The sequence below is a fragment of the Cloeon dipterum genome, chromosome 3 (assembly GCF_949628265.1).
Source record: "Cloeon dipterum chromosome 3, ieCloDipt1.1, whole genome shotgun sequence".
Lineage (NCBI taxonomy): Eukaryota > Metazoa > Arthropoda > Insecta > Ephemeroptera > Baetidae > Cloeon > Cloeon dipterum.
This window is the reverse complement of record NC_088788.1, coordinates 11,447,509-11,470,537: the sequence shown is the minus strand read 5'-3', so window position 1 is coordinate 11,470,537 and position 23,029 is coordinate 11,447,509. Positions and strand designations below refer to the sequence as shown.

The following is a 23,029-nucleotide window of genomic DNA, read 5'->3' as shown; positions in this document are numbered from 1 at the left end:
CAAGCTTTTTGCTGAATCTGCACCGTCCGACACATTTCTGCCGACCGATTCGTCTGTGCCGTTTTAATTAAAAGCATGCACACACGTCGCTCGCACTTTTTTCCTTCCCATCCGCGTAACTGTAGTCCATTGTCCTTGGAATATTGATTCGAAAACTGCTCGTTACACACTTGACGAGCGATTTTGCTGTTTTGCAAAATGAGCTAGCTTCTCCCTCCGGGTCGCCACAGTTCGTCTGAAAATATTTGTTTTCGTGGTTGTGAATGTGGGAATTTAAAAACCTGTCACGATTGTTAAAATTGAAAAGAATCAGCTATATTTTACGACTTAACACTTTTGAAAGAATATTTTAGAGACAGTTTTATTCATTTTATCAAGTAATATTTGTGTAAATTTGCATATCGCCCATGGCGATTAGTTTGAAGCATTCCATTCAAAGATTCAAACAATTCCTACAAATTATTTAAGTTGTGAAAAACTAACCGTACCCTTCAGCTCATTGTCAGTTAGAAAGCTCTCTGTTTGGGAAACCATAGAATCTGAAGTAAAAGTAATAATCAATAATCCACCAATAAATCGGACTATTTCTTAACACAGCAATGTTTCGCATTGATTGCATCCATAAAATTCCACTGAAAGTTGTGGTAAACCGTAAACCGCCTTTCCATTTCAAACGTCTCGAATTCACGGTTCCTAACAAAATCGTTTCTCACTGCAAAGCGCCAAAATGAGCTTTTCGCGAACAAACAGGTCTCCTTCATCATTCGACAAAGACGGTGGCATTCCATTCTTCGACACACAACTCAATTTCAGCCGCATGAGTTTGCAAAAATCGCGGCCCGCCCGCTCTTTTGCCGATTCCGTGTTGAATTATTTCGCGGCACCACCCCAATTAAGGTTCATCCAACTCGCGCGGACGGACTCTGGCTGCGCTGGTAATTTGGTTTCCATGTCCGCGGCTAAAAGGCAGGAAGCAGCAGCATCAGCGCAGTCTTGTGAAAAACACTGACTGAGGCACCGCCTTTTAACCCTGGCTGTGCGTGTCAACAAGAATAAGTAAAGAACTGTACGCCAGCGAGTGACCCGGCTGACGCTCGTTCCAGGAACAAATAAGGCGCAATTCAATTTTGCTCGCCTTTTACGGCCCGAGCTGTATACGAGATCGCGCTATTTGAATTCGCCCCTCGGCATCGCACCGTAAATTGCTAATTTAAATTGGAAATTCGATATTCAGCACGAGTTGTCGAGCGTCAAGCGTGTCTCATCATTCTGGAGAAATTTTAAACCCGTTATGGGGAAGTTTATTTGCACTATCGACAATAGACATGCGAAAACCAAGTCATCAAAAAATATTGTAATGGGAATAGCTGTAGTTTAGTCAGAGTTAATGATTCACAAATTTTTATTAATGACATATTAGCAGAAAGTGACGGTAACAATTTATCCTTGTAAAAATTTACCATCAGCTGGTCTTGCATAAAGAAGATATTGAGTTACGTTCTAATTTGCAGTGCCTATATACATAATGACACATTCTTCTCTTTGCTTAACCTTAAACAAAGCAATCGCCAAAGCCAACGTCTACTTCTTTACCTTCCATTCATAAAATCGCACTGAATGTGATAAAACCCAATAGATGATCACATAAAATAGGTCTGTGCTGCCAAGGTCGCAGTTAAGATAAACGTAAATCTTCCGACCAAGCGAGGAAGTTTCCTTGGCCTTGACAGCCAGCTATCTTTTTTCGCCCTCTCTGGACGGATCACCACCCTTGGATGACCATGATTTCGCACGATTTCACCGGGTGTCGTAAATTGTCCTAAAAAGTAATGTCTAAAATATAATGTGCCAACATTGTCCTTAAAATTATCCAAGAAAGAATCAGCTTACTTAAACCGTTTTATTTTGAAAGAAAATATTTAAACGATGAGACTGTTTTTCATTAAACAAGAATCAGAATCTTTTACTTGGGTCTACAGTCTACAAGTTAATTCAAGAAATTGAGGAATTTTATGAATCTACGCTATCCAATTTTTTGGTGCACTTGTTATCCTTTTGTCCTACTGGTTCGAATGCTTCTGATTCCGTGCTCCAATATATTATTATACTTGTTTATTTTCATCTAAGTCAAAAATACATATATAATGTACAGGTCAATATTTACAGATGAAAAAAGGCTACAACGCTAGCGGAAAACCGATAAAACAGACCGTAGTCATCGCGATATAATAAGTAATCTTTGTGGGACTTAAATTAAATCACCATTTATTTGTGACATGTGGCCGACTTGGTTGCGTAACGCTCAGGCGTTGGAACATAGGTAATTTGAGATATTATCATGGCACCCCGATTTCACACGTCCCACCCCTCACATACACACCCTATACAAGAAAACCATTTAAAGCCTCCGCTTGAATTGTGCAACACAAAAATTTATTAACAAAAATTATTTTACTACATAAGAAAAATAATATCACACGCTTTCATACTGTATGGCAGATGTTTCGGCCATTTCCATCCCCTGTAATGTGAGCTATTTTCAAAGAGTGAAAAACTGCTCACGAAAAAATTCTAGTAGGAGAAAATATAAATTTCGTTTACCTTCTTACATGCTGCTGACTGCATCAAGCGGATTTTAATGGCGAAAAGTGCCGTGAAATTTATTTTCTTCCATTGAAATTAAAACTTGAATTTTGAAAATGAAATTAATTATTTAAAAAATTATAGAACCCGATTTTTGACTTGTGTTTTGAGCCCTCTTATTTATATTTAAAATTGAAGCATGTTATCTAGTCATGACAAACACATTCATGTGTCTTAAAGATTAAAATTATTTGATTATTTAATAAATTTTACGTTTCCTTTAAAAATTCAAATCAAAGTTGAGGTTTCTATAATAGAAACAACGCAGTCTTTGTTGTATTTATTAGACCGCGATGGAGGTCAGCTCTACAACTCATTCTTTCCGCGGTTTGTGATGTGATCGATTCAAACGAGGCGTGGTGTGTCCCGCGCTGTTTCACTTTGTACATTCTGGGGTGAGCCAGCTTTGCGGTTTGCATACAAAACCAAGCAAATCGCCCCAACGCAAATAACGCTCTGCGTCGTCTAATTCCCTTTTCTTTTTCTACCGCTCTTCTCGTGCGCAATAAAGCAATTATTGTGATTCCGGTGTGGGAGCGGCCGACGTGTTTTTGTTTTGTTGCCGAAATTAGCCGTAATTGAGGCCTCGGCGTCCTTTTTCTGGTGACCCGGCGTGACCTTCTTCTCCTTTTTTCGGCCGACATCAAAATAAAAATAATGCGACTTCAAAAGCGGACGCGACTATTTCTCGCTGCAGGAACAACACGCCGAATTCCGTTATTGTCGTGTTTTACCAACGTGCAATTTTCGCACTTTTTAAAATCCAACAGCGATTGGCGGTAGACTTTCTGGGACAGACTTACATCCTAATCGCTTCTTTCTATTATCGTTGTCAAAAAATGCTGACTTATTTGGTTGGTGAGACGTTTTTCGCTGAATTGCTGCCGATGATGACACTTAATGACGTCATATTAATTATTTCTTTCAACGTGTCTGTACATACTCACTTTTTGCTCGTTTTTAATTTGAGTCAACGCGCGATTGATGACCTCCCACCTGAAATGTCAGCGTCACGTATTGTACCGCAGTGTAAGTGAAGAAGGCAATCAATCTTATAATGCGAGCTGCAGAGGCGATTGCAGCGAGTGCACGTTTCGTGTTCGCTTACTTCGCATCACCCACGAGGAAATGCAACTATGGTGCACTGACGCCGATTGGGTTTCCACTTACAATCCGTCAGTGAGCAATGAAAGAGCCACCGACGAGATTCGTAATTGCAAACAGCAAAGTGAGAGGCATGCGAAATTTCATGCGGAGGCGCAAACTGCCGTTTTATTCACATTTTTCATTACTCATCAGAAGCAGAGCGTTTAATTGTGCTAGCGCGTACAAAGGTTTAACGGCCTGCCTTGACATTAGATTTTTTATTGTGATACACCTGTAATTAGGCGATGTGTCAGTTGGTGATTTATGTATTTCCCTATTGTTTCTCAGAACTTTTCTCTTTCAACAGAACCGCAATATGGTTTGATTTAATTAGCCTAATGCAAGCTTGGAAAGTTGACCGCCGATTTTATTTACCTCCTCTTTGTTAATTTCTGGTCTACTTTCGCGAGTGAGTGCAAAAATTTTCAATATCTTTCGAACTACATAGAAATGGAAATTTATGCTTGGCGGTTATAATTACCCGTTAAACAGTTACTCTTGCGGAAACAGCTGCTCGCTACTATGCAACGTGACTCATCAACAAAGTCCTATCGTGTTTCTACTAGCTTTTTTCCTGACCGACATACTGTGCGCGGAGAATTAGATTAATGGGAAAGTTTTGTTTTGGCGGTCTGCTTTTGTCGTGGCTTTTGGACCTGAAAACAATATAATTTTTTGCTGTTCTGGACTGGTTTTTCTTGACGATGAGAGTTGTCCGTGAGAAAAGGTTTCAGCTACCAACCACCACGATTTAAATCTATAAACTCGTCTTTAAAACCTTTAATTTAACAAATTGCTTCCTGCCTTTCTCACGGCTTTGGCTTCTTTGTAGTTGATAATCTTCACTTATCAAGTGCAAGTCTGAGTAATTAACACATCGTTCAGTTGCACCACTCTTTGAACTGTTTGCTTTCAGCTTTCAGCTGCTGGAGGTTCCGATTCGAAATGAGTCATATGAATTATCTACGGTTGGGTGATGAAAGGTCTACGAATTTTTCACTCTCGTTAACAGGGAAAAGAGAACACCTCTATGATTAATGATGAAACGGAAGTCTGTGGATTCTTTAATATTCTTTACAAATTCATCTTTTTTCTGGGGAGACCGTTCGTTAGCCTGTGTTTTAGTTTGAGTACAGTTGCGGTTTTTCGGTCAGACGAAACCAAACCGCAAAAATGCGCCCATTGTTTTTCTCCTTTCAAATATACTAACGATGTGCGTTTTTCTCTCTGTTGCAGGTCAAGTGCACACGTCTTACCATATGATCTGCTAATTGCATAAGCAGCCAACCCACTTCGCCGCTTTATCTGAAAGGTGAGCAGTAAATTTTATGGTTTATATTATTTACGAAATGGGCTTTCTTCCATGGTGACATTCTGCTCGTGGTGCGAAAAGTGTAGGCTCAAAACGGTCGTTATGTTATGATGTTGATCTAACCAAGTTGAGCGAAATGAATGGGCTTGTTCACCTCCTCTCACGTGGGTTGGCGGTAAACCTCCACAGTTCGTCCCTTCAAATTGCACACTTTACCCAACTCGTTACATTTCTTATTTATTATGTAAAGTGCGCACACCGCCGCGGTAATTAATTACAAGGCTCACAGCTCAAGTACTTCTTTGCTCAGTGTCACCCGCGGGAAAGTTGAGAATTCGAGATTTATTTGGTCGCAGCCAAGGTTCTGACAGCTCTTCTCGAATTAATGAATGCAAAGCCTCTCATTTTGGTGGAAATTGCTTGCCCCCGTGGTCAGCAACTTTCCAAATCGAGTCTAATTTGCTAGGCAAACATTAACGGCAAGGAACTTCTTGCGCGCCGACGACCTCACGCGCAGATTGAGCTACCTAAAACAGCAGCGGAAAAAACGCCCGCAGAAGCTTCAAAATTGTTTTGACCCGTTTCGGAATTTTGAAAATGAGGCGTTCACAATTTATAAATACCACTTATATAAAGTTATTAGACTAAATCTTACTTCGTCAGAATCATCTTGACGTACATTTGATAACGAATGAATTGACTTGTTATAAAAACTTAGATCACTCTACTAGGAGCAATGAAAAAAATTAATGGAGAACAAAAGATTACAATATCTCGCGTGAGGCCAGCTTTTTCCATTGTGGTTTATCAATTTGCCTTGCGTTGAGTTTCGGAGCATTTCGGTGCCCGCCCGTTTCTCTCCAACTTTGCTTGTCCCCTCCCCTGCCGAAAGCAACGGCGGCGGCGTTATTTCAGGCCTTGCTGCTTCAGTCGTACTCTCTCGGCCCTGGGTGTAGCTCGCCGACGAAATCGACTCGTATTTGCACTTCACATTACACCTCGCCTCCCAATTATTTTCATATGGAGTAACGTGCAATTAGTTCAGCCCTTTCGATCGACAGGTAAGAAGCACTTCTCAGCATTTCCAATTCTTAGCTTGTCAAGTTTTATTCGATTATTTAATTGTTATGCGACTGTGACTGCGACACACGGCTTTTAAATATTTGTGCTCGAGCACACAGGAGCACTACTTGGTTATAAATCGCGCAACTGACTGCCTTATCTAACGCGAGAGTGCGTTTATTTATCGAAAGATAAGCAGTCCGTCGCTTGTTCGACTCATCATTTTGATACGAAGACGAAGTAAACTGCCATCGGGTGGGTCGATACATGTATTCCATTAAAAAAGTCTTACGCATTAAGACTGGTTTGAAGTGCGATAAGTTGGACTTGTGCATTAATTGCGTCACCCTCGGAAAACCTACAACACTCTGAAACCATCGTCCTTTTATGGCATCTCAACACAGCTCGGATTCTTTGAGATTCAATTTTATTGTTAAACCACAGTGAGAGTTTTCACCACTATCTCGATCTAACAAATAATTCCGAGTTGCCATCATCCGCAGCTCAAATGCAGTTTACGCGCGCTCCAGGGAAGAATAACAAAATACAAAAAGCTAATCTCCGTGGTATCTTTTTAATTTATTTTCGTGGCTGCGAAGGGAAAGCTGCGCTGTGCTCTTGTATCAAACTCCAGCAGCACGCGACAGATACACTTTGAGCAGAGAAAAAAGCGTGTGTAATTAACATCGGTTAATTGCGGTCGAAATTACTAAGTTGCATGCTCGAGTTAATATGGCGAATCGCACTTTCTGATTTGCTATGCACAGTACAAAGCTTGTAATATAAACCAGCGAAGCATGCAGTGCTGTCTATTTATTCTGCGCTCGAGTTTTTTGCATTGACGCTGCAAATTGCCCCAAGTGAAATCTGTCTTGCACATTTACGTAAGACCTAAATTGAAAATCGTGCTTGTCATTCGCCACCAAGAGCATTTTATTCAGTTAAGTAATATTATTATGGTCTTGTCGTAACCAAATCGATTGAAACTGCTTCGAGTGCACTGTTATCGCCCACTGATCAAGTTAGAGTAATTTTCAGTGTTAAATTTACTGCCTGTCGAAATGTTTTTAACTAGAGATAACAATATTATTTCCATCAGGTTTTATTTCTTTTAGATGGCATGAAATTAAAAACATGGAAATAAGACTATAGTTCCTGCTATTTGGCGCCTTAAATTTTACCTCAGCAGAATTGTTCTTGAAATGCGGGCAAAACTGTTATCCCGACCCTCACGCTGAGTCGCTTGAGATAACAGGTGCAATTAATTAATTAAGCCAGTGTTTGATTGTCAAGCAAGGCTGCTGGACGATGACCCAAATTTTTACTTTGAAAGTGTCTGCAAGATATCACTGAGTGAGCTTCGGATATTAATTAATGCAGCGCCCACAATGATCACTGACTGAGCAGTCTGGTGACAAAAGTCAAAAGAGCTGCTTTCTTTCAAGATTTCTTGATTCCAGGTCACGGGAATCGACTTGCTCGAGAAATAATTAGCATAATGCGCACTTGAAGTAGGCGCAATCTCTTTTTTGTAATTTTCGTGAAATGCTCGCGAACGAGATGAGCGGCAACGGCAACAGACACACAATACCTCATTAGGCTCGATTGTGCTTACGACTTGACTTGTACGTCCGCAACGAATAAAACACGAAGCAGTTCCGAAAGTGGTCGTTTCTTTCCTGGGATTGAATGGAAGTCTCGCGCTGGTCTCTCTGTGTGTTTACAAATAAGGAGGAGAGAAAAAGCTAGTGTCTTGCTTCCTAAAGTAAACAAAGCATTAGAGCGATGATGCGCTAAATATTTATTTGCAGCCGCTGCGAAAATTTGCACACGACATAGCGCCCATGAAACTTAGCAGACTCTGCATTGTCTCTCACCGTGCTAATGTTTACTTTCGTGTCTTCTGGCAAATTAAGTCAAGGGCTGCTGATCTGAACACGCGAATTCCGCGTCGTTTATTGGCATGAGCACTTGTCGTGCCCCTAGCTATTGGCGAGGAAAGTGTATGAAGTGTGGTTGTAAAATTTAAATCTTAAGCTCAATGCTAAATTAATTATCATTCATAAACATATAGGTTAGCAGTTCGAGGAAATTAAAAGTTAATTAATGTATTGCTATGGAATAGTTAAGTAACAACTTGGCTGTTCAGTTATATCAATTAATTATACTTACTCACAATTTATAATTAGATTTTCATAGCAATGCTATCTCGATTATATCATCAGGCGTGTGTTATTATGGCCGACGTTAAATTGGCTTGGAGGATGGTGATTGAACACCAAAGCAACCTTTGTGCTGCCTTCATTTCGTCTCATTTATCCACTGCCTCCACAGTGTCGTTTTCCGCAGTATTTGCTGTATAATTACGCAGGACGGACCGCCAAAAAGGAAAATAAATTGCCACCCATTTTTCGCCTTGCCAGAATCGTTTTGTGTCCACGCTCGCGAGATGATGGATCGTCGGATTTATATCCAGCCTCGTCTCCGGAATCGGATGCTCGGCATCAGAGAAATCTTCCCACTTGTTCTTTCGCAGACCTTTCCAAGGCACGTGTTCTTTTTCTTCTCAAGCGGAGAAAATCTGGTATACACACTTCTGGCGTGCAGAAATAGCATAATTTGGCGCGGTGCGAGTTAGCGTGGACTAAATTTAGAGCCGGTCGCACTCCAGTATAGCAACCCTAAAATCGTCCGGCTGCAATGGAGCAATGTCAATGATACACACGACCGCGGCAGGCCGGCCGGCCGGCTTTCTGTTTTATTGACTCGGCAGCTGTTTTACGCAACAACATCAACACGCGAAATTGCCGCTGCCGTGTTTCTTCTTTTCCGCGACTCGCAAGTGGCTCTCGGTTTATGAGCCGACAAAAAACAAAGTAAAAGCGCCGCCGTTTTGCTGAAATCCGGAGAGGATTAGTAGAAAATTTAATTGCGCTCCGCCGTTCCCAGGGAAACTGCTGGCCGGACGAGACCATCTGCTCAAATGATTAGAAAGAGGCAGCACTTTTCATCAAACGCATCTCTAGAGTAGGTCAGAGTACATCGGAACCAAAACAAACATCACAGTCATATTGATGGCCGTGCCCCCGCTCAATCTCAGCTCTGTTTCTGCGATCAAGCAAGTCGAGCAAAAGCGTTTGTTGTTTCTACGCCATTGCGTGCGCGGTGAACACTGTGGCCAGCAATGAGACCAGCGAGTGACAAAAATCTATTTCAGTGCCCCGGCTAAATGGGTTAGGCACACACACGAAAACCTGCCCCGGCGCCTGCTTTTCAAACCGTGTTTCTGGACTGTACGAAAATAAGAGTCCTTTTGTTTCGCGGCTTTTGCGCTCCTTCCGTCGTGACTGACCCGTACGGCACCGGGTCTTTTCTTTTTTACTATCGAACATGCATGTTCACTCTCGACACGATGTGGAAAAAGGCAAACGTTAAATATTTATGTGTGCACCTCTGTCGTGGCCCCATTCGGCCGCTGTTGATAACGCTCCTCGCAGTAATGCACGGCGAGAAAGACGATTCCCCACAAAGACCGCTTTCCTCGGCCAAAATTATCGTGGTGACTTCCTTTCGTGGCCGACTATCTGTCTTTATTTTTTTGTACGTTACGTTGACCGCACTGATGGGACAGCTAGCAATTAAGAGCGGACACTTTTGATTTGACCGTTCCTTTGCTAAAACTTTGTGCAGCTGTTTGCGACGAGCACTTGGCACGCAGAGCGCAACTCGTCTTGCCAACTTGAGGTATTTTTAAAACTTAATTTAGACGAAGTTATTGAACTTGGATTTTTAAACAAAATCTGCATCGCCTTAAATAGTCATTTTAAATTCATGTTAGTAAAAAACGGTGTATTTTTTTATTAAACAAGCAGCTTCTTTGTTAATCCGTAATTTTTTTATTTGAAAACATAACCACCAGTAGCGGTTGGTCCCGAACGTAAATGAGGCTGAGGAACCGCAGCGACGAGTGCTGTTGTCTGTTGTTAATGTTGCAATTAGAAGAAGAGTTGGGCCTCCGTCGATCAAGTGGCTCATTTTCTTGGACGACCAATTTAGTTTTGCTTTCGGGTGGCTCAACCCGTAGGCGGTGAGAGCTGCGAAGCACCCTTTGTTGAAGCTAAAGATAGCTGCGCGCTCGGAATAGATGGATTTCTGTATGTATTGAGAGGTCCTTTTGAGCCGCCACTTTTTCAACTCTTGTAATACACTAAACTTGCTTGCACTTCCCGACTTCTGATAGGGACCCATTTAACGGCACACGCGACAAGTGAGTGAGATTAATCGCCGGCCCGTGTGTAGCCGCGGAGCCGTAAAACCAACTTTATGACGGCCGCACGCGTTTTCGTCCTTTTGACGACACAAACCTCGCAAAACTGCACTCGACCTCGTCGCCGCAGTCCAAATCGGTCTTAAGTCGCGTGCACTTGAGACCAGGCCTTGGATTAGCGCGCATCTAATGGTGCTGTACCCACGCACATTATTCATCACATTGGCTAATAATGAAAACGCCACGCTTGAAAGTGTTCTCCACTGCCAGAGTTGAGTCTAATTAAACCACGAACAGACGCAGTCGCCGCCGTTGTAGCCGAGAAAACAAACAAGAAGCTGTGAGGTCATCCTCGAACCCGTCGCTGGTGATAAAATCAGAGCTTCGGTGGGCATGGGCACCAGCTGCGTCCCTGCGTCGACGTCGAGTGCATCTCCAATTGAAAAATTGTTTCAGTGACCAGCGCTGACGAAAGCTCCCAATCTGAATAATCTCCGCTCTCAGTCGGAGACGGAACCCGAGCGAGCCGCACTTTAATTACGCACAAATCGCCTACTTTGCAGTCGATTTTATTGCCACTAATCCAGATTTATGGTCCAGATCGAGCGGCGAAATTATTTTGATCGTATAACGCACGTCGAGCTGCGAGGAAAGATCGACCTTCCGCGCGCGGCCAATGCCGAGTTCAGGTGCCTCCACACACGCACGCAAGCTGCTCGAAAAACGGTGTTTTCGCGGACAAACATAATTTTCCCTACCGATTAATTTCATCATTCCCAAACGGTTGATTCTGGGAACATGCTACAGAACTGTAAAAGGTCATCATTAGGACCGGCATTTCTGCGGGCGTGTGAGACACTTCTTGAAAACAAATTACACAATTGTCTGTTCGTTGCAAAGTCCTTTCTCCGAAGCGGACAATTTTGCTTTCAACGCCGGATCCAGCTGCTCCGGCGGTATTGCACTTTTGGAGTAAACGACAGGCCCACGCGAGATGCAGCCCACCATGTGGTGGGCCTGCTGTTTCGTGTCGTGTACCGCGTCCCACCCGCGACACCCACAGTCCGAGAGTGCTGCATTTTGTGACTCACACATGCCGCCAAACCGTTCTAAAACCGCGAGACTGGAAAAAAGCTGCTGGTTGGGGTGAAGGCCTCACAGTCAGTCTCTCACAAGCTGTCTCTCGGAAGCAGGGGGACGATTTTCCGAATTCGCACGCTTGCCATTTGCATTGAAAGGGCCCGAAGATTGGCATCAGCAGGAAGGTACCGAATTTCTCGCACGCAGAGAATTATTGCGGAGGAACAGGCGGCGTTGGTCGATTTTACTGGCTGGACACCCGTAAGTGCTTTCGATATTCATTTCGCAATCCAGGCCAAAGGTGGCGGACTTTCAAATAAGAAAATTTGCATATAGCAGTATGAAAGTATAGAGTGAAAATCAATACGAATGTGCATTGGAGTTGGAATAGACATTGTTCTTGATTGGATTTGCATAAATTAAGCTGCTGACATCCTCTGAGAGAGGAAATAGAACGCTAAAGGTTATATATTCCAACAAAAATCATCCATTTTTCGCCACTAGCTTAGTTTAAGTATTGTAAGAGGTATGCTGGCTTTTCCCAAAACAGACTAAAAATGAAGTGGATGAAAAGAGCTGACTTCCAATTTCCACACAAAATTGCCACTGGTTTCTAACAACTTTTTCTGGGCAAAACCAATGTCTTTATTTCGAACTTAGTCTCCTTAAATCAAGTAAAAAATTGGTTTCGATAAAATCCATCTTGTAAAACCGCAAGGAGAGCGTTTTTCAATTTTAGTTTTCCTGTATAGATTATGACTTCCAGGATAAAAAAAATCCTGATTTGAAACGTTGAACAAAAGAGTGGGGTTTTCAAACGGAAATAAGTCTGAAGTAGTGTTGGCTCCAAATAATCTATTCAACCACACGAAAGGTAAATTTGTTGAGCAAACTGACTATGCCCCTTGCTCCACTTCCCTAGCCACGTGTGTCATAATGCATCCCACAGAGATGCACCGCTTGTAGCTTTCTATTATCCATTCTCCGTTCTGTGTGCATTATCTATTTATATACGACTCCAAGGGGAAACTCGTCAGTGAAAAAAGTCCCCGTTGGTCGGGTCGACATCGACCCGGCGGGGTCGACATTATTTGTGAACGAACGGGGCTTAAATTAAATGCAACACGCATGCACGACATCATTCTTGACCTTGCACCGTCACGGGTTCACATTTTCTTCTTATGGTTGCTTGCCAAGATGGAGCGTCTATTCCATCTTTCTTTCTCACTCGCAGCGGACTAGTTCCTGTTGCTGGAAATTGAACGATCTTGGCGAGCATCTGAGCGTAAAATAGACAAGTTGTCTTGATTGATATCGAAATTATGTCGTGCTTGAAATGCTTAATTAATTTTCTTCTATGCCCTACTAAAAACCTGATTCGGATCCGTAGATTTGAACCGAAACCCCTTAATTCATTGGTCTGTGTCACCATAAGGTTTAAATCATATTTAATTACAAATCGTTTTAGTTAAAAAGAAAGTTTTGATTTCTCATTTGTCAAGAAAGCCCTGTGTGCTTTAATAAACGATTTTCACCTTGAAGAGAGCTGGAATAAAATATGCGGAGACAGTTTTTATTTTTTTAATCATTTCTACATTGAGAAAACATCACGTTTCTGTGCAGACTAAAAGTCCCTCGGCGGCGACCGTCTGCAGAGCGAGCGACTGTACTCTGATAAACTTAAAATGGCAGCACTTTTAAGCCGACCGAGTGTGTTTCCAATGCGCTTTCCACGAGTGGTCGACCTTGCAGGAACAATATAAATATAAAAAGGCAGCCGCCGCACAAACGACGGCGCGCGAGATCCGCAACACACACATAACCCTGGTCACTCCATCACGCCCTTTGGTAAAACACGATGAAGGAATAGCCCCGCACAACAGCGGTGGGCGCTTCAATTAGACGGAATGAAACGGGCAAAAACAAAAGCCGGGTAGAGAGCATGACAGCGAAAGATAAAAGCCGCAGCGCAGCGCAGAGCAGACACGACACACAGCAGATACTTAAAACCCGCGTGTGTTGTTTAAAATGCTGCTGGGATGAGAACGAACGAGCCGCTTGCAGACGACAGACAGGCCTTTGCACCAATGATCTCATCGTGTGGGTTTAATTTTATACACCTCTCGTCTAGCGAATTAATTGTTGCAAAGCCTTTGCGAAATTTGCAACTTCACTGCCAAACAGTGCCATGCTTCTTCTTTGTTCTCGATTTCGTAATAAATTGAAAAGATGAGCCCTCGTAAGATGTGCTGAATTTGCGCCAGGTCTTTTAGAAGTCATTTTGTCGGGCTGCAAATTGTTGAAGTTTATCGGCTCTTAAGTAGTTAATTTTAACCAACTAGGTCGAGATAGTAAATTTTAATTTAATTATAATCATAGCCAGTCTGCTGAGAGAAATGATTTATAGAGATTCTTAAATATCTTCCACTCCCAAAATAAAAAAACTCGTGAAAGTCTTCGAATTCCGACGCTAAGCAGAAAATGTTCTTGACCAAGTTTTTTAGCAATCATTTTTCTCGTGATAAAAGGATAATAAACATTTTACAGCACTCATCGCAATTTCTATCCAAATATTTTTGTCGTATTTTCGGGCTGGATTTGAATTGCGTGACATTCGCATTCGTGCTAAGCCCTTGGCAGCCTCGCTTAATTGTAAGTTGCGATTTTTTGCTTCGTGCGCGAAGAGCGAGAGCGTAGCTCGCGGCGGACATGTGTATTTGTGCCCTAGTCTGCATTATTTCATCTCTGGACCACTTGGGAAGAAATACAGGTTTGCCACCTGCCGTCTGCTGCCCCACGGCAAAATTTCGAAGCTGCTTGTCGGCTCATTTTCGATTTCCATAAAGAACCCTCGCAGCGAGCTGTGCAGAATGGCAAGGGAGAAAGTCATTTCGCTCTCTTTATCTCGCCGCGTTCTTTTCTTTCTGCTCGGTTTCACTCGCGGGATCAGCTTTTAATGAAACTATCCCCTGTATATTGATATATTATTCTGCCGTTCCAGTTTCTCTCTCGATTCATTATCAAATCACGAGGCAGCCTCTTTAACCCGCTTGTCATGCGGCTGATTAAACAGCATGCGCAAGAAAGTTATCGGTCGAAAAAAAATTTGAAATGTATACATCGCTGCTGCGAGTTTTGCATTTTCGTGTTAGCAGTTCTTTGAACTCTGCGGTCTCAATAGTCCATAAAATTTCGTTAGTGAGTAGCAACTTCACTCACCTCGTGTACAGCACGAGCACTTGCATTTTATTGCTTATTACGTGATTTGTCCGACACTCAAGTTATAAGATCGGCATGCCTTCTTTCACAATGAACCTCCTCGGGATGCATTCAGTGGAATGCATAAAGTAGAAAGTCAGCAATTCTTTGTGCTGTTTCTATTTAAATGATTATTTTTCACAAAATGAGATTCCATGGCCATCACGAAAGTAAAACTAACGAGGAGAGTCCTTAAAGTTGACTAATCACGCAATTTCAACTTCCCCAGAAATGTTAAATGATTCAAAGCGGAAACTACATTGCTGCAAGCGAAATTCAGCAATGTCACAGCCTCCCTCTTGGGATTTGCATCGATTAACATTCTAGTGTCACTATCATGGGAAAAATGAGCATTGGAATTAATTCTGCCAAGCAACCTTCTCTCCAAAGCCCGAGTTTGTTTTTGTTGTGCCTGCCTGCTCGCTTATAATCACGATTTTAATTGCTGCAATTATGTCCTCCCACACGCCCGAGACGTTTTAATTAAATTTAATTCCTTCTCACGCGTGGAAGACACCGTGGAGAGAATAGGTCTGCGTCTCAAGTTTGTTTGTTTGTTTACTTGGTTCCAGTCAAGCGATTTGGTGCTCCAAATAAAATTATTTATTGAACGCGGCGCGATTACTCGTGCGAGCGAGCGTAACTCTTGTGCAGCATCTCGTGCCGCGCACCGCGACTCACCGACCATAATTAGCCGCCTCCATCAGATTGATCGCGAATCATCGCTTTTCCGGTCGATTTGCCGCCGGTTGTTTACTTTTTCACTTGTTTTGCTTTATTTGATCACCGCTCCGTTTGATCGGCGGCAACCTTGGCCGACTGGTGACAGGTGACGACCGCTTCCTACGTGCGGAGCTGCGAAATGACATTTTTATGGACGTCGTCCGTAATAAAGAAATCTGCAGCAATTAAAAGTTTGAAGGAGAGATGCCTTTTATTGAAGAGGATGAGCTCAGAATTTATCATCCAATAGCATGAGACCTTTAAAAGCTTCCGATGCGTGGCGTGAAAGAGCTTTGGTATCAACTCAAGACAAGTAGTGCCGTTTGCACATGGAAAACCTATACTTGAACAAATCGTGTGCATTTTTTCAGCATAAATGATAAACATTTTTATAACACTCTATTAGTCAGGGTGCTGGCGAAAGAAAAGTTGTTTTTTCTTATTTTTTTCGGAATTCTGTGATTTTTAGGCTATGCCAGATTTTTCTACAGCTTCATGAAAAAGGTTGTGTAGCTTAGAATTTCTTCCCTTGTGTTTTTTACTCATAAATAAGTTTGGAAACGCACAGTTTTGAATTAAATTTCCGTTCGATTTCGTGCTTTGGTCGTTTCTCTATTTGACCCGAATATTTTCCAGACATTTCCCCAGTGCACATTTTCATTTGTGTACTTTTTTGCGCCTTTTACTGTATATCGACGGCGTCGCTCGTAAATAAAATGCTTCCGAGTCACGGAATTGGCATCGTGTGTGCGGCACACATGGGAACGTGAATTATACGGCTGCATGACGCAAATCATGATGCACCAGCTTCTGTTCTCCAGCAGCAGCCGAGAGCATTCTCCTTCTTTCTATGATTACAAAACAAAAATACATAAAAAATATTTAACATGCGTAATTTGAAAGCGAATAACATGTGCCTATTTCGATGCCCTACAGAAAAAAATCAATGTACGAAGTCAATTCGATTCCAATTCGCAGTGAACCGAGAATAATACGTTCACATTTTCGACGACCTTTCTTTCTGCTTGGCGGAGCCAAAACTTTTGAGCTAAAATGTCAATGCTACTGCTCGTTTTTCAGAGCGGCAAAGTAAAATATAATAAGGGGTGTCGGCTGCGCCTTACCGAGTTGATAAAGCCGCGGATAAGATGTCGAAATTGAAAAGAACTGCATGCCTTCCAGTCAGCTTTGTTTAGACCAGAGGCGTACTCTTCCTTTATAAAATAAGCACATTCCGCGTTGTTCTATTTCAGGTTTCCTCGACCACCACGCGCGGCTGCTGTTGAATTAAATAATGTTAAAAATAGGGGTTGCTTCCCGACGTTCCCAGCAGAATATGTAGCATTTCACGCACTCGCAGTGTTTCCCATAATATAAATAAATTGTTGCAACAATCGCAGGTCACGGAGCGCATTGACCACAAGTGTTGGTTACTCTTCTGGTTTGTCGTTTCCCACAATATTGGTAAGAAAGAAAATGGTTTCGTTTTCGATCGCAATCATAGCGTGGACGTGCCGGCGGATCTACCCGGTGACGTCAGTGGTGTTCGGTGACCTGCCGATGGATAGATGGTGCAACTCGTAGAGTCGCATCTCGCCTCCTTTTGTATCCGAGCTAGCTCACCCACTCGCCTCGAAACGAACGGCTTCGAGCCGCAATTAAAATTCAAAGCAGCCTTTTCCGCCAACGTGCGCATGTTCCGCATATTCTCAGAGTGCGATTGAAATTTAGACGGATCTTTTTTCACGCACCGCAAGGACCCCTGGCTCTCGGTTGGACCTTTCTTGCTCTGCAATGTTCTCAGTCCGGTGGCCGTTTGACTCACGGTTATAAATACACGCGGCGAGAGGCTTTTTTGGAAGGTGGCTGTGGCGTTTATGTTGGTACTTGGCGCAGGGTTCCATGTTTATAGCACACGTGTTTTATTATTACGACTGAAATTGAATTTGGGAGAGGTCGCGCCTTTATATTTCTATTTTATGGTTTCGTGCCTCTTTGGTGATAAGGCTTTTAAAAAAGTTCTTTACACGTGGATTGAATTATTATCGCGATGTAAAAACGGGATTCAAGGCAAGACTGATAGTGATTCAATAACGAAAGCTTCTACGTAATTATCAAGCCCAAATACGAGGAAGATTCAATTTTATGTAATAAATAATGGCATTCCTCGTGTCTGTCTATTATGTTAATTATTCGACATTCCAAGCCAAATTGACACTGCGATCATAATTTACCGGACATCTTCACTTGCAGATACAATAAATTAACAATGCGGCAGCTGGTGCAGAGGAAAACGCTTCCAAGTAAGGAAGAATATCGAGCGACACAAAAGGCAATTACAGAACAAAGCAATAAATAATGCTGTTGCAGATAGGCGCACAGAGTTAAATGGAGCTAAAGAGAACAACTTGGATCAATACTCGGAAGGGAACTAGTGAAGCGATTATCGCGTGGACCCAATTTTTCGACTACGTTATGCTAATTAATCGCCGTGTGCAGTGCACGTCGTAAATGTGTCGTACGTTCAATTCTTGCGTCGCGTGCTCCAAAGCGAGTGCACTGCTCTTTGACCTGCCCGACTTGCTTCCTCTTTCTAGCCTTCCTATATATCGATTCACCGCGTCACTCGGCGACAAATCCCCACAAACTGGAGGTGCTCTGCGTCTTGTCGCATGGTGATTTTCGAGCGAAACTCAAAACGAAAACGTGCGAAAACTAGTCTCCCACGAAATTTACTTACTGGAAAGTCGAGGGTTAAGTGGATCAAATTTCAGCCGGACAACAGTAAAAAAATGTCCGCCCGCAGTTTCCACGCTGCCTGAATTAATTTCTAATGATTGGCTTTGGAATGCATACCTCGTCGCGTCGGGCTGATCAAAATGCGCGGCGAGCATTGCAGCTTCGAATGGTATTCAAATCCGAAGTTGACAACAGCTGAATTGGACGCAAAGCTGATTTTCATCTCACACGCAACCTTGAGTGGATTTGCCACAGTCGCGGTGCTTTTCGGAGATGAACCTTCGAGGTTACACTCTCAGGCGTGGAGGCAATAAAAAAGGAAGCCCGCTTTTTTACTTTTCGGGCCATGACGCGCGCGTTTTCGGCGCGGCCAAAGCTATTTCGGTGTTTGCGCGCCAATTAAGTCCCAGCCCACGTTTCGATTTGGCAGCTCGATCGAATTATCCCGGCGCGAACAGACTTTTTCTCTCATCTCCGCTGCTTTTCTGGCTCGTTTATCGCGCATTAATTATCTCGCCGCGATCGATATAAAGACCATCGCCACCTGTTCTCTCGACGAAGCGTAATTAGAAAAAGCAAATAAGCGAACACTGCCGTCAGCCGACTCAAATAATCGAATCCTCTGGCTCATTATTTGACGCAAGTGTACCGTCCCCCGTCCCACGAGCGTCAATTTTGACGGCTAGCTACTGATATAGGCAGCACGCAGCTAACCTGATTTCCATTTGATTCAACACACTGTTTTTCAATTGAAATCAAAGTCTAAAACAATATTTAAATACACTTTTCTTGGCTTACAATAAAGTTTTCAATGGAAGCCAGTTTAGTTTACTTTTACACAATAGCATGTTATAAAACGAATCAACAATACGTTGCTTTGATAAATCTTTCACTCGAGTAGCTAGAGCTGAAATCGACGGACGTTAAGGTAAACATTCGAGTTCGTTTATAAGCTGCATTTTTTTCCTTCACGGCTGACCTGCATTCTAAGTTAGCTATTTTTGTACTTGACGGCTGCATTGTAATGCAATATTCTTTCGTTTTCTTTCAATTCACAGAAAAAAGCGGATAAACGACGTTGTTTGAGTCGCAATAGGGAAGAAAATCGCTTTTCACACGGCCAGTTTCCCACTTGTCAGATGAGCAACGAGCGAATTATGATTATCACACCGACGGCTTGCAATGAAAATGCATCACGTATCACGTAACAGCATCACGTATCCCATTTTGCCCGACTTTTGTTGTGAAAGTGGAACCAAAAGAAAATTGCCACGCCAAGGCTGATGTTTGCCGGTGATTCGCTCCATTCATTTTTCCTTGGTGATTGAGCACGACTGACGTAATAAATCGCCCTTTCATTGAAACTACAGCCCTTAACACTAAAATATTACCATTTTGTGTCAGTTTTTATTTGTAATAAATGTGGAACTGTTATTCAAAAAGCAATTCAAAATAAATAAAAATTGGTCATAACCGTGTTGATAAAATTTTCCATCGCAGTTTAATTTTGTAAGACATATAGATAAACTACGTGCTGCTACACTGGGTTGAATGAAATTTCTTTGACCCCAAACAATATAATTATAAAACTGTGCTTTTTTCTAGTTCAAGTGTCGTTTAAAACTCTTGTTGCTTCTCTAGCCTTGGTCAACCGTGAGAAACGCGTGCGTCAGAAATTTGCGTAGTGACTGAATTATACCTTTGTACCGAGCAAAGCGTCGACAAAGTGAGGCGAGCGCGAAAATAGCCTATTCATACGCCGAAATTACACAGTCGACGCTTTTCTAAATTATCGTTTAATGCCACCATGCGCACGGTTGGGGCGACCCTCGCAGATAATTAGAGCCAAACTTAAATGGCATTCTGCTATTTCTGTTTCAGTGACTGATTTGGCACATCACAATGGTGGACTATTACAGAGTACTCGAGCTCCAGAGGACAGCATCCACAGCCGAAATTAAAAAAGCGTAAGTTTTGAACAATAATTTCCTTTTCATTCTTTTATCTTTGTTATTTTTTTTTTAATTAAAAAAATTTAATTTTTATTGCGAATTGAACTGAACAAATAACAATTAACATAGCAAAGAAATACTTTACAAGTAAGATTGGTCAACCAATCTTATCATCATCTCATTGTCTGCAGCTGTGCTCGTTTATTTTGAGATAGTAGGCGGAGAAGAGAATTAAAAACGCATGCACGGCGGCATTGTTGTCGGGCTTCCTGACTGCGTCTCGTGCATGTTGATTGCAGTGGAAAAAATGCATTGTGCCAGACGAACGCAAATACAGTTGATTACTCTCCGTCCCGCCGCCGCTTGAGCACCGCTCCCCTCTTTGTTTGTCCTTTTTTCTCTCTCTACGTTTTCCAAGAAAGAAATCCTCCCTCGGCTTTTCTTTTAATGCCGCCTTAATGCGTGTTTACAGATACAAGAGATTAGCCTTGAAATGGCACCCGGACAAAAACCAGAACAACATCGAGGAGGCGACCAAGAAGTTCAAAGAGATCTCAGAGGCGTATGAAGTCCTCGTTGATGGTGAGCAAGGCACCGAGTCGATAATATGCTTGCTGGCAAAAATATCTCCACTCAAAGCTACCATTGTAGAAATCACAGCTGGAGATTTTTGCCATTTCATTCAATGGTTTCTCGAGGGATTTGGTTATCATCGTAATGTGCTGTCTGGAAAAATTAGTCGCAGTTTAGTGGTGTTAAAATTGGGTCGATTTTTACTTTGAAATTATGATAAAAATTGGTGCCAATACTCTTTTGCGTTTTATCAAATCGTTTTAATTCACCATTTGCGCAAGCTCTTGTGGTTTGAAGTCTCCAATAGTTTGCGCCACTGTAAAATTGAAATTTTAAGGCTCTTCCGCCACGATTTAGGACTGTAACCTGAAGTTATTTCTTTTGATGTGCTTTTAAACCAAAAAGGTAGGTTTGGCCAACCGCCGTGGACACGGGGAAAAACATTTTTTGAAATAAAATCTTTCCTGACTTTTCAATGGTGATTGGCTCAGCCAATTTTTGTTTTCAGCACATTTAAAGAAATTGTTTAAATTGTAGAACGCTCAGTTACATAATTCAATCCTAAATCGCAGTGGAAGTACCAAAAAATATTAATTAACAGATATATATGGCGCCTGCTATTGATGGATTTTAACACCAAGGAACTAACGCAAAAAAATGGTAAATTCAGACTGTTCAAGGGATTGTAAAAAAAGCTACTGAAATTGAATTAGGTGAAACTACGACTCTAACTTTCTGCTGTGACACAATTTAAATTTTTAATCGAGCTTGCATGGTGTTAACCAAAGCCCTGCGTAATTTTAATTTATTTACAATTAGATAGTTAATCGCAAGTGAACTCAGCACACTGAGCACTGTCCAAAAATGCACCTCTGCTGTAGCACACGAATTCTGTCGCTCTCTTGATGAATGTTGATGTCTCTTTCTGTAAATCTCTTGTCTCTTTCTCTCGATAGAGGATAAGCGGCGCTTGTATGACCAACGACACCAGAAGCCCTCGTACACCAGACCCACCCGTAGCTTCAACGCCAGGAGCTTTTTTGAGTCGCCCTTCCACCGTTTCTTTGGTATTTTTTCCACCACCCTGACTGAGTAGCCAGCGCTTGAGAGCTTTTTGTGTTCCAACCTGCAGACACACACGCACACTCACTAATCCGCATTCAAGATTGCAACTTCGCCTCTTTGTTCACTTTCAATGTGTTTTTTTAAAGTTTGTAGTTAGCTTTGCTAAACTCTTGGTTCGCCCATTAACCAGGTCGGCTCAACAGGACGATACGACAGATTTGGACTCGCGACACGCTCACAAATTTATCCTTGTCTCGAACAGTTTCAGTGCTTCTCGGCTGGAAATGGCTTTTTGCAATTTTTGCTCAGACTTTTCTTTGCCAAAGGCCAGGTCCAGCCATGGTTTTACCCTTGTTTTTACTTTCTGACTAATTTTTCCGAGCTGGGAATATCGCATCTCAAACAATTAATTCCGAACTCACCCCGAAAAACATATATTCCCAGCTCGCATTGTTAGCGCTTGTGGTTAATTTAATATTTTTTGCGGCCATAAAGACTTTTCAGCCTCGATTCTTACGCTTTCACTTCGATTTGCAGACAAGAAGCGCCGCGTGTACGACCAGTACGGCAAAGAAGGCCTGAACAACGGCAGCGCCACCCGCAGGAACAGATTCGAGGATGACTTCAACTTCGGCTACCCGCACTTCTCCTTCAGAGACCCTGAAGAGGTGTTCCGAGAGTTCTTCGGCGGCGGCATCCCTGGCTTCTTAGGTAATTCCCCCGCCCTCTAAAAAGGTTGCTCTGTTCTCACTGGTTAATTTTTTCAGCTCCGACAGGCCGAGGCGTTCACAACTTTGACCCGTTTGGTTTCTCCTTTGGAGGCATGAGCATGTCGCCCTTCTCACCCTTCGACGACTTCATGAGCCCTTCCAGCGGCTTTTCCGCGTTCACCACCATCAACAACAGCTTCAGCAGCAGCCCACGGTCAGGTTCCAATGTCAAGAGGACTTGCCAAACCACCAGATTCATCAACAACAAAAAGATCTCTACCACAAAGTGCGTATAATTCTGCTGATATATCTATTTTCCAAAGGAATTTAGCTTTAAATAAATTGTTATTCTCGTTAAATTTTTCCAATTAGGTATTTTTCAAGTGACGTGGAGCTTATATTAATTTTTTTCAAAAAGAAAATAACAGCCCTTTGGAAGTTAATAAACAAAAATACATATTGGTTGAACTAGAATTGTTGTTTTTAACTTGATATTAAA

The 23,029-nt window shown here is 42.3% G+C and overlaps 1 protein-coding gene across 7 annotated transcripts in view; it reads left to right on the top strand.

The window, feature by feature from the left end:
* Positions 1-23,029, top strand: part of LOC135940599 (dnaJ homolog subfamily B member 6-like) — a 28,250-nt gene that overhangs the window by 3,466 nt on the left and 1,755 nt on the right. For 2 of the 7 annotated variants that reach the window (XM_065485550.1, XM_065485551.1), the window contains exons 2-7: positions 5,026-5,101; positions 20,112-20,197; positions 20,655-20,764; positions 21,712-21,822; positions 22,358-22,531; positions 22,588-22,816. In XM_065485550.1, the coding sequence (XP_065341622.1) occupies positions 20,133-20,197; positions 20,655-20,764; positions 21,712-21,822; positions 22,358-22,531; positions 22,588-22,816 (689 nt within the window). In that variant the 5' untranslated portion in view covers positions 5,026-5,101; positions 20,112-20,132. Of the gene's footprint in view, positions 1-5,025; positions 5,102-6,020; positions 6,163-16,859; positions 16,956-19,302; positions 19,435-19,911; positions 20,047-20,111; positions 20,198-20,654; positions 20,765-21,711; positions 21,823-22,357; positions 22,532-22,587; positions 22,817-23,029 lie in introns of those variants that run through there. The other 5 variants (XM_065485552.1, XM_065485553.1, XM_065485555.1 and 2 more) reach the window with 5 other exon arrangements.